At 40.9% G+C, this 12,075-nt stretch overlaps 1 protein-coding gene across 8 annotated transcripts in view; it reads left to right on the top strand.

Annotated features, from left to right (window-relative positions):
• The window catches only part of LOC136360042 (calcium uptake protein 3, mitochondrial-like), a 54,042-nt gene extending 50,902 nt beyond the window's left edge, over positions 1–3,140 (top strand). For 4 of the 8 annotated variants that reach the window (XM_066316946.1, XM_066316942.1, XM_066316945.1 and 1 more), the window contains one exon: positions 1,030–3,140. In XM_066316946.1, the coding sequence (XP_066173043.1) occupies positions 1,030–1,140 (111 nt within the window). In that variant the 3' untranslated portion in view covers positions 1,141–3,140. The remainder of the gene's footprint in view (positions 1–1,029) is intronic. The other 4 variants (XM_066316948.1, XM_066316944.1, XM_066316947.1 and 1 more) reach the window with 1 other exon arrangement.
• The last annotated feature ends 8,935 nt before the right edge of the window (positions 3,141–12,075 follow it).

Here is a 12,075-nt window from a genome sequence, read left to right as displayed (position 1 = left end):
AAAGTTCAACCAAAACCAAGGTATTTGACAATCTCACCATGTGTCCTGGTTTTAGCTAAGAGGGAGTTAATTTTCTTCTTAGTAGCTGCTGCAGTGCTGTGTTTTAAATACAGGATGAGAATATTATTGATGGTGTGTTGATGTATTGGTAGCTCTGAGCAGTGCTTACACAGAGTCAAGGACTTTTTCAGCTTCTCACCCCACCCCACCTGTGAGGAGGGTATGCACAAGGAGCTGGGAGAGGACACAGCCAGGACAAACTGAGTGGCCCAAGTGGCCCAAGGGACATTCCACACCGTGCAGGAGATGCTCAGCATATAAACGAGGAGGGAAGTGGTTTCCTTCCCCAGCTGCTCTGTTTCTTAGTATCTCTCCATCTATTTTTTTTTTTTTTTGACACTTACCATGAAATAGACTTGAGGAGTTAGGAACAGTGGAAGAAATAATGAGATCCAGGGATAATTACAGAGAGCATAGAACACAGAGCAGTGAATCTCCCAGCCCTGGTTTTCCTCTCCATTCAATGGGCAACCTCATGCTGTTGAACTACAATTTAGGATTAAGGTAATCTGATATGAAGAAGCTTTCATATCATCTGCCCACACAGTATTTGGCTTTTGCTGGTGCCTCAGTTGAATGAACATCAATAATTTTCTATGCTTTTTGTTTGGTGTCGTAGGTGAATTCTTTAGTACAGTGTAAATACAAAGAATCAAGGAAGGAAACTAGAGAGGGAGCTGGACATACCTGAATAAAAAGGAAATATTTTCTTGCATCTTTTTAATATAAATAGGCTATTTGTTGAATGCTGTGTGCTGTGAGGTGAGGATGCCTTTTGAATATTTAACCTCCCTATGGATTTATAACTCTCATTTTACAGAAGTAAATTTGATCTCTCATCGTTTAAATATTAAAACATCTATCTAGTATGTATGAGTCTGAATAAAATTTAAGGTAGAATTAATGAATTTAGTGAATAGTATCTTTTTTTTTTTTTCCGATTGAATGTTTTTTACTTTTTTTCCACAGGAGACTCCAAAGTATGGTTGGAAGGAATATTATTCTTGTGTGATGACTGTAACCAGTGAGCATCTCAGAGATCTGTGGAAGCAATTTCGGAGACGAGATATGCTGAGATAAAGGAGGAAAGCAGAATTATCTGCACTGGCTAGAATTATTTCTTCCCATGAATTCTTAATGAAGAACAAACTCACCCAGGTGAATGGTGAATCTTCCAGCTGCAGTAAAAAAACACAGGACTTCTTTTCCACTTAGTGTAGTGATCATCAACTCTTAAAACTGCTTGTCAGTATGTATTTTATTTAATTGATGAACTATGTATTTTATTTAATATTGATGAACTAATTATGCCATATGAGTGGGAGAAGCCTTCTTTTGTAAGAACACCTTTTGAATAGTATTTTTTTTTAATTATTATTTTGAGATAAATTTGTCATTTTAAAAGAAAACAGAAGTAAGTCTTACACCTGGGCAGGAAGATGTTTGGCAGTGAAGAGAAACTGCCTGCATCAGCTTAGACTGTGAATTTACTTTCAGAAGAGCACTATTAGAAGTTTGTGCTAAACTGAAAATGAGACTACATGAAGCAGTGTAACAATTACCTATGAGTTGAATGGACAAATGAAACTCTTAGAGGCTGTTATTTTACAAAGAGTAAAGCTGTTATAATGTGAATGATAGGTTATTTACCTAGGAAAAGTACTGTATGAACTCTCATGTTCAGATCCTCCAAGTCTTATTGTTATTTTTATGAATTTATCCTTTAAAAAAAATAGTACAGATTTTAAAATGTCTTACGAGCAGTGTGTCAAAGAAAAGTCCAAATGTTCCAATTTATGTAACACACACTTTGTAATATTTATTATCAATTTTATTGCCATACACTGGTACGTTTCTGGAGTTCAAATCCATGTGTTTTCTTGTAAATAGTGCACTTTTATACGAAGTGGCACTGAGTAGAAATTATAGTTGCCTAATTTGCTACTCTGGAATGCTATATCTGAACACTAGATAAAGAGCTTGTGTTTGTGTCAAACAAAAAACCAAAAGGTGAATGCATGCACAGTACAGAACAACACTAATAATATTATTTGAATAGGACTTGCTTGCTATTCAGCATTTTTCCTTACTCAATTTTAACATTATTTTTAGGGAGTAGGAGTTAAATCCACACAAACAAGAACACATATTTTTTACACCCTTCTTGAAAAGGTTTTAGTGGACATTGAATAAATCCGTATCTGTTTAGGAAAAGACTGTGCCTTGAAATAATTCCAGCTGAATACACACAGACTTAAACTAATGTCAATGAACTGTCATCAGAAGTAGAAATATTTGGTAGTCAGACAATCAAAACAGAATTAAAGTAATGCTTTTAAATATCTCACAACTCCAGATCATGAAAGAAATTTCTTACAATTTTACTGAGTGCACACGTTGCTCAATTGCCATGTTATATATGTCATGTGAATAGATGTATGTTATCTGTGTTTAACAGTGCACCTAATTTTAGAAATGCTTAATTTATACTAAAATATATCACTGGTAGAAAAATCAAAATCAGAAGGAAGCCTTTTAAGAAATTCCACACTGGGAATTGTAGAAGAAATATGTGTTAAGTGTGGCTTTAATCTGAAAAAATAAAAAACCCCAAACCAAACCCAAGCCAGTTCAGAAAACTATGAAAGGATGATACTTCAGTTAATATTTCATGAGAAATAAATTTAAAATTTCCCCCTTGCTGTCCTTGAACTATTGACAGCAAGAAAGAAATCAAATCAATTGATACAAAGGTTCTTGAACTGGCACAGCAGAACACAGGTAAGCTACAGTCCCCGTGTGATCACTTAGGGAACCAGCTGTATTCAGTGTATGGTCTCAGTACTCCAAACTGCCTCACTGCATCTTGTCAGCATGTGCAAACCCCACTCTGCGACTTCAGTGATGAAGGACAAAGAAAAGAGAGGGAAATATTGGGAGTCACTGAAGGGGTTATGTTGTGGTTTGAAAACAAACCAAGTGAGAGGCTCTAAGTCAGAAATACAATTTAATGAGAAGAAAGGGAAAAAAATAAAATAAAATAAATGCAAGAATACAAAAAGAAAAACCACTGACAGAATCAGAATACAACCTGCTCAGGGTGACGGAAGCAGTCCAGGTGAGGTGCTCTTCCTGAAGCAGTGATCCCATAGAAAGGTCTGGTAGCGCCAGTCCTCTGGGAATCCAGTGGGTGAGGGCTGCTTCTACTGTCCCAAATCCCAGCTTCTATCCAGGGGAGAATGCTTGGCTCCTCCCCGTGGGCAGAGCATCTCCCAATGGGATGCTGAGTCATCCAGGAGGTCCTTGATGGCCCATTAAAGAGAGATAACAGCCGGAGGGAGTTATCTGTGAGTCATGCACAAGGCATTGATGGGTCATTGACTGAAGATGGTGATAGAATACATTCTAAACTACAACCCAGGACAAGTTCCCATCCTTCCTTTTCCTTCAGGACTGCCCTCTCACAGTGACCCTCCTCTTGGAGGAAGCAGCAGTACCATCATCATTTTGCTCCTCCACTGCCCTAGGCAATAGTGCACTTTGCTTTTATGGCTGGCTTGAGGCAATTTGAGCATTTTTCTATATATTTCCTATCTATAGGTACTTAATATAAAATAGAATGTGAAAGTGTCAGATTAATTTTAAGACTATTTTTTCTTTCTATGTTTAATAATATTATTTAATGTAATTATGAATAAATGCATATAATATCCTTGTTTATTTCAGAATAAATGCACTTGAAACTTAATTTCTTTGTAGTGTATGTAATTCAAATTCTTTTGTCAAAATAATTTTTTTTGGTAACATGAATTTGTAAACACTTTGAATTAGAGCAGCTCACCATCACAAAATAGACTTGTTTTCTTCTTGTAGTCATCTCTTTAGAGAGCTCTGCTTTTCAGCCACAGAATTCTGCATAAAAGACCTGAAAATTCAAGGACAGGTGAAAACAAGGCACAGTAATGGCACATGCCATCTGCTGTAGAGGCACCCCTCGGATAAGCAACCTTACTCAAAATCTGCAAAATCCCTGGGAGCACAGAAGATGTGTGTTAGGTGAAAAAGTTGCATAAATTAAGGCTTTGTTTCAAACCAGCTCTTGTCTTCCTCTTTAAGTTGAGAAAACTGTAATAATGCAAATAAATGTATTTAAAGGCTGTTTAGGAATTGCCCACAGATGCCCAGAGCAGCTCAGATGAAATGAGAACTAGCAAAGCTTCAGCTTTGGCTGGCCTTGTGATTCTAACCAACTTTGGCCTGAGCTGTGCTCAGCTCCCAGCTCCTGTCAGAGTATCCCAGGCTGCTCCCTGATAATCTGCTGGTGTTTAGGATCCCAGGGGCAGTTTCCCTTCGTGCACATTTTAGCAGTAAGTGGATGCAAACTCCTTCCACTGTAGATTCTCACTTTGTAGAAAGTTATCAGTCTGAAGGGGAAAAAAAACCCAAACTACTGAACAGTGAACTATTGAACTTTCAGCATTTTGTTAGTCACACTGCCTGGTTTCTATAGTTATTTGATCTCTTATTCTCCATTTAAATATCAGGATACAAATGCATTGAAATAAAGAAGAAAAAAAAAAGATACGGAAATTTTTCACTTTGATGTAACATTGTGTGATATGATGATCATTACCTAATGATGTGTCTTGCTCTCTTGTCCCACTGAGGATATACTGAAGACACTTTTTAGGAAAAGAACTCCAGACTAACGCTTGCAGAAGGAAAAGAACCAGACCAAAAAAAATCATTATTCAAAAATGGATCTGAAACTAATTTGTAGCAATACCAAGTTTGAAATTCCCTTAAAATCAAGCCAAAATTTACATGAATATTTTCTAATATGTGTGAGGTCTGAATGTATGGTATTCTTCCCTATATCTGAGAATCCATGAAAGGATTTGGCACCCTGAACCTGTCAGCAGATAGTGCCCTTGGATATACAGCATTTTTTTTCTTACACATAAAATTTAATACAAAGGTGTGCTTTAATCTTGAATGGGTAATGTTAATTTTCACCACTAGTTTGACTTACAAATTCCTCCCACAGATGAACATTATAATTAGCTAGTAGCATTCCATATAAGTACTAGTACCCACTTGGATTTTTTTAAATAAAATACATAATTTTGTCCATATAAATATTCCTAGAAACAGCAATTCATTACTCATGGGGGGGGGTTTAATTCTAACCCTGATTCAGAAGCTGCAACCTAGATTCAAAAGAGCATGAATCTCTGCAATAAAAATACTGAGTCTGAAGTTGGTTACCTAAGCCTTACCAAAAAATGTCCTTTCACTTGGAAACCGTGTGATAAACCCCACTACAAGGAGCAAAGAGTGGAATCCAGAAATCTCTGCTGTTTCACTGCTGTTTCAAAGCATTTCCTTTCTCTGTGCTGTGACCCTTGCAGCCTTTTTGTATAATTTCATGAAGACACTGGACAAACCACCAAAACTCGTTTTCAGTCTGGTACTGAAAAGATTTCCAGGGGAAGTGGAAGGAAAGAAAGAAAACGTGGCTGTGGCTGCATTTTGTGCAGATACACTCTGAGGATCCCCAGCAACAAAAAAAAGCACAAAGATCTCTGGACAGCAGCCAGGCTTTGATGTATGACCAAGGCATTTCAGAGCATGAGCTGTAAAAGTAAGTTTTAAACTACCCTGTAAGTTTTAAACTGTCTGGAAAAAGAGGGTGGGGGGAAAAAAGAGGAGGTTTTCAGATTGGTCATTTGAAATTTAGATGTTTGCTTTTGGAGTCCACCATTAAATCCCATCACTTCTATTCCAAAGGGCAGAAAGCACTGGAAAGGTGCACACAGCGTGGGATAAAGTTTCTCACATACTCTTGAAGGGTTTTCTACTTCTAGTTCTGATTTTTGCCTAAGCAGAGATCTGCCTTAGGGCACTGTACAGATCTCCATTGCACAAGAGCCAGTACTGATTGGAACTGATTCAGCTTTTCCCCATGTTTCCCACCTTAAGGGACAAAGGGAAAAGCAGCATGGGAATGGAAATTCCCAGATGAATGCATCTGGGGAAAAAAAACAACGCAATGAAAAAATTACCACTGAAAGTGACAGCAGAGTGGGTGGATAATAAGCCCAAATAGGACTTGAAAAAACTCCCCTGAAGGCAGACTCTGACAAATACAGTGTTGTATCAATACAGAGGTAGAAATCTAGAAATTCGAGGAAGGAATTGGGAAGGAGCTAAATGTGCCAGGAAGACTACCACCAAAATTTAAGGAAAAAAGTCATACAACAAGAATTAGCTTTGGATATCCAAACAGTTGCAAATAATGAAGTACCAAGCTCGGATGAGAGGGAGAGCAAGAAGCTGAATACATCTGGGCCAGCCCAAAAATCCATTTGACAGCTCCCCTGAGACTGGGCAGGCTACTTACTGCTTGTTTTTACCTAGCCAGGAGCTATGAATGCTACACAGATGGTCCCTAACTCCAGCTGGGACACAACATACAGACATTTTCCAGGTGATATCTTACACCAGGAACGTCGCAGAGAGATTTCTTTTCCTGTGTTTGTTAAGTGTGGTCCGACACTCAAACATTCTGGGGAGAAGCAAGCAGCACAGTGTCTGTCAGGAAGTTCGGGAGCATCCCTTCAGGGCTGCTGCTTCACTGCCTGTCAGTCTGTCTGGTGTATTCCTGCTCCCAGCTGCTTCTCTGTGTACTGCACTTGTGTAGGAGTAAATACGTGTTTTCCTGTCCTACTCTCCCTCCTCCTCTTGGCACCCCAGTGAATACATGGGATGTAGTGGGAGAGGGAGTATTCCATGGTATCATATTGCTTACAGAGAGGGGCTGAGCCCCCTAGACTCGCTAAGGAGTAGTTTTTAATTAGGACTGCGTGTCAGGGTGTCAGGATGCCTTCCTTCAGAAGGAGGCACAGTTCTGACTCTCCATTCTGTGTCTGAACCCAGCTGGAATCTACCTGTCAGAGCACGTGGAAGGAGAGAGAGCGCCTGCTTCCTTAATGTCATCTGATCAAGGACCTGATCAAGTGGAATGACCAAAGGAGGAAGCCAAACAGAGATGTACAATGAACCCAAACAACAGCAGGGGCAGCCCTGGCCAGCCAGAGGACATAGCAAGGGTATGTGGAGTGGAGAGATGCTTGTTTCAGGAGATGAGCTGCACAAGAACCTTGTCAAAATGCACTGAGCACCAAGCTGGAGAGCTGGTGATTTGGGACCATGGAGCAGGTAAGAAGATCTGGGATCTGGTAAGAAGATCTGGGATCTGGGTTATCAGAGCAGGGAGGCCATGCCCCTACTGAGGATGTGCAACACTGCAGCTGCTTGTGAGGGAAGAGAGGAGGGATGTTGCCTCAAGTTTGCCAGCTTTTTACTGTTTGCATTTGTTCAAGTAAACGATGTATGTTTTTAGAATTGTTTACATTCTTCTCCTCTGGGAGGAGAAAGATGATTGATGGTGAGGTTCACCAACGAGGTCGAAGAGGTGGTGACCTGTGTAGCCAATCTTTGGCCTGTTTGTAAAAAATAAGATGAAGTCAGAGAAAATAAAGTAGGGAGCTTTCCTGCTTGACCTCCTGCTGCCTGCTTCGTCCTGTCGTGTCTCTAACAGTGACAGAGGGAGGTGTGTGTGTTGCCACCAGTGACCCCCAGCCCTGTCAGCCAAAGGGGACAAAGGCATTGGGCTGCTGGTACTTGGGTGACCCCTGTGCAGAGGCACTGCTGAAGTTGCTGCTGGTTGAGCAGGAAAGCAGCAGCCACCTTCAGCAGCCTGACACCAGGTCCCCACGCTGGGGTCCAGCACAGAGGAGGATGCCCAGCCCCAGAGCTGTGGGTGGTGACCCCTGTTGGAGTCCAGGACATTCCCTTGGATGGCCTGGGACCCGAGGAAAGGGATTTGAGCCCTGGACAGGGGGGTGTGGAGCTGCTCCAGGGGGCTCAGAGACCTTGGCACAGAGCCCAGGAAAACACCAGGTTTGATTTTAATCCATGGGAAAAGTTTCCAACATTGCAAAAGGAATTGCAAACCACCAGGATGTGAAAACAGTAGTTAGTACAGATAGTAGACGATAGACAATACAGAATTCAGTAGTTTTAGAATCTATAGAATAGAGGTAAATGGGGACAAGATGGTGGAATTTGGGTGGTACCTCATGTACTTCTCCTTCTTCCTCGTCCTCCATCTTTTGGGGTGGTGATGGCACAAAGTAGTCAGAGTGGATTGGAGCAAAGCAGAAATGACACCTTTAGTGTGGGCACTGGGCATTGGTACAAACAGTAAATAACCCACACGTAGTTATCTGTATAAATGTGAGGGAACATCCCATCGTGGGCAGTCCCCTCGTGTCCCAGCTGCTGTCCAGACCTCGGCTGGGAGCAGAGAAAATTCTGAGACACCAAATAATAAACACCACGAGAAACCTGAAAACAGACCTTGAGGACTCTGCTTTTTTATACCGATGCGACTCGGGGCTTTTAGAGGGCCAAGGACTTTAAACCACTGAAATCTCGGGTGAGGAAAACCCTTTCCTTTAACATCCCTTTGCAGGGTGCAGAGAATAGTCAGCAGTGATAATGTTAGAAACACCCAAATACATGCCAGGAGAGACACATTTTAAAACAATCTACCAGCAATAACCTGCATACACCTTGCCTGAGGGAAAGCCTGAGCGGTACACTTAGGACAAGAACATTTTGTTACAATTTGCCAAACACTCAAGCTGCCTCCTCAAGCCTCAGCTTCCTTCAGCCGAGCTCCTGACAAGAAAATTACCTTCATTTCCTCCCTCTTTTTCTGGTGAACATTTCATACAAGCAGCAATAAACTGTGCCCCAAGTCACCTCTCTCACTGCAGAGACAGCCCAAGTGCTGATTTGGGAAAGCTCTCCATTAATACCTCTAATGGCTTGGACTATCCAAGGATTTACTTCTGCCATAACACAATGCTCCTGTGAATATGCTTCCTATTGATTTTTTTTTTCTGCTGTTACCTAAAACTTCTGCAGGTCACACCACAGAGGGAGGAAGAGGAGGAAAGGAACAGAAGAAACGGTCTTTTGTGACTCAGATGGAGAGTGATGAGAGCCATGGAAGGAACAAAAATTCACTGTGGACATAAAGGAGAGCTAAAGACACAAGGACAGGAGAGAGGGATTCTTTACACCTCTCTGACCAAAGATACTCCAAGGTAATTCAGAGTATTAGTCAGGACAAGCTTTTTTGTTCCATCTAAATTAAAGTGAAGTTTGCCTGTTTATTTCACTGATTTTGAGCCAGATAACCATGATTTTGGAGCTACACTAAAGCATACACTGTAGTAATTATTCATGTAATTACTGGCATATGAAATAAGAAAATTCTGATTGCTGTGAAAGCTGAACAGTGAGCAGAGGGTGGCAGTGGCCATGGAAAAAGCAGAATGCTGAATTACACAAGCCCATTTCCACGAAGGGATAATGAAAAGCTGCTGAATAGAAGCTGTATGATATAATTTAAGGTCTTTGTAACACATCATCTTTTCATTCCCACACTTCTGGCAAACCGCCACCTCTCTATATGCATAATATTTTATAACTACTATAATTGCAAAGACTAAATTACTATATTATAAAGTTTTCCCGAATGTTTACTGTGTTTCCCTGGCATGTGTTGCTAATAACCCCTGTGTCACCTACAGCATTTAAAAATGGTTTACAGGAGAAGATTTTTTTCATAGGCTCTAAGACGACGCAAAACCTGCTTCGTCCTCACATATGCAGCATGCAGCTGCAAACTTCTCAAGGTACAGACATGTCTCCCTGGAAACACAGGACACAACAGACGCATTATCCTTGGTACCTGGGAGAGGTCACTGTCACATTTATTTCCAAATAAGTACAAAAAGCCATCAAATGAATTAAATTGCCTTCATTTCTTTTAACTTTTGCCAGCAGAGCACGGGGTTTGCCTTCAGGCGGTGGTGATCTTATTCCTTATACTTTTAAAATCTATGTTGAATAATAATGGATGTTTTAATTAAAAAACAGTGAAGTCAAATCCTTTAAATGTTCTGTGAAAATGCTGGCCTCAACAATGACTTGCACAATTAATTAAGGTAAAATAAAATGCTTTTATTGTCTGCATCATGTTGGTTTCAGTCCCTTTTACTCTTGTTTTGAGAAATATAACATGTAGGAACATAAATTCTAGTTTTTCAGCACCATTCGCTTTATCTTAACCTTTTAATGTGTAATACATAATTCCTCACGATGCAGAATTATGCTGAATTTATTATGTTTCCAATCTTTTGGTGGCATCTTTCATTCATTTCTCTGCTGTAATAACATACATTGAGGAGACAGTTTGCTAAGCCCTCCAGAGGCTTGATATACAAGTTTATTCCCTGAATAGGCAAAGATGATTTACTGCCATGTCATCTATATTATTTCTCTTGATACATCATCCTGCACTGATCCTTCATTCAGTTCATTGTGGCTAACTGAAATCTCTCACTTTCATCTCACAGTAAAGAGGGGGGAATGATTTTGCATGGCATAAAAACCCTGCAGCCATATGGTCAACTTCTTTTTTTGTGTCTCTTCAAACAAACATTCTATAACAACTCCGTTTCCTCCTCTGGAACCTGCCAGCACACCTACGATTGGTTCTGGCTTATTCTCTCCAGTATTTTTTTCCTCTCTCACAGCCTTTTTCTCAATCGATGGCAGTTGTATGCTTTCCAGATAGTGATTTCTTATCTTCACGTGTAGTCTCCTGAGTGAGATATTAGACAAGTTGGGTTTTTTTTTCCCAAGTCCAAACCCATTTTAATCTACCAGCTACTTCCCACCAACTGTGCTGCTGATGCTCTGGGAGGTTCTGGCAGGTTGCAGAAATCCTACAACCTCCACATTTCCGATGGTAATTCAGCCACGATGAGGGTGCAAATAACATAATTGTTATAAATGACTATTATAAAGTTGGCTTTTCGCAAGATGTGTGCTATGTGATTAATAACTTTGTGGTAAGGATATAAGATTTTATTTCTACTATTAATAAAGAAAATTAAGCATAATGGTAGTAGTGATATAGTACTTGCTTAAACTGTCTCTTTGGCCGGGATAACATCCAGTGAACATGTAAAGAAGACTCTGCTATTGATACACCAGCTATCAGCATCTCCCATCTGAAGGAAGCACAGACCAAGGCTCAATCTGGAGGTGACAATGAAGACACAACCAAAAAACACACAACTCTAAAAAGGCAGACCCAAGGAGAGGCCATGCAAAACAGTCCCTGGAATATGAAAACTAGTTTATGGAAAAATATGAATATTCAACAAACTAATACAACAGAAAGGGTATTTAAAGAAAGCCTGTAAAATAGCAGTTTGTGGACTTGGCTAAATGCCAAGTCACCCAACGAACTGTACTTTGCTCTTTTTTTCCTTATCTCCTAATCGTCTTATCTTTTTATTAAAACCTATTTCTTAAAATCTACCAAAAAAAGTGAATCTCGTTTTCCCAATAACGGTAATTCAGCCACGACGAGGGTTTACTGTTATAATTCCTACTGTAACAGTTTCATTACGATGAGTATAACGTAAAGCCTTTCGGGAATGGTGAGTCAGCACAACCTTCCCCTGCCACCCAAACCAACCTTGGCCACCGCGGCCTCCCAACCCGTGTTTACTCTGCTCCGAAGCCTTATTTGCAAACGAGGAGCGCTTTTTCTAACCGGGGGCTCTAAAGCCCTTCGCAGGGCAGCGTTAAGAGTCGCCGTGCCCGTTTCCAGAGGAGGATGAGGAGGGAGCGAAGCAGCATCGAGCACTGGGCGCTCCCCGCACGTGGCAGCGCCAGAACTCGGCGGCAGAGGGGACCGAGAGCACCGAGAGGGGACCGAGAGCACCGAGAGCAATGAGAGCACCGAGAGCAATGAGAGCACCGAGAGCAATGAGAGGGGACCGAGAGCACCGAGAGCAATGAGAGGGGACCGAGAGCACCGAGAGCAATGAGAGGGGACCGAGAGCACCGAGAGCACCGTGA

This window comes from Sylvia atricapilla, chromosome 4 (genome assembly GCF_009819655.1).
Source record: "Sylvia atricapilla isolate bSylAtr1 chromosome 4, bSylAtr1.pri, whole genome shotgun sequence".
NCBI classification, from domain to species: domain Eukaryota; kingdom Metazoa; phylum Chordata; class Aves; order Passeriformes; family Sylviidae; genus Sylvia; species Sylvia atricapilla.
This window is presented reverse-complemented; position numbering and strand designations above follow the sequence as displayed.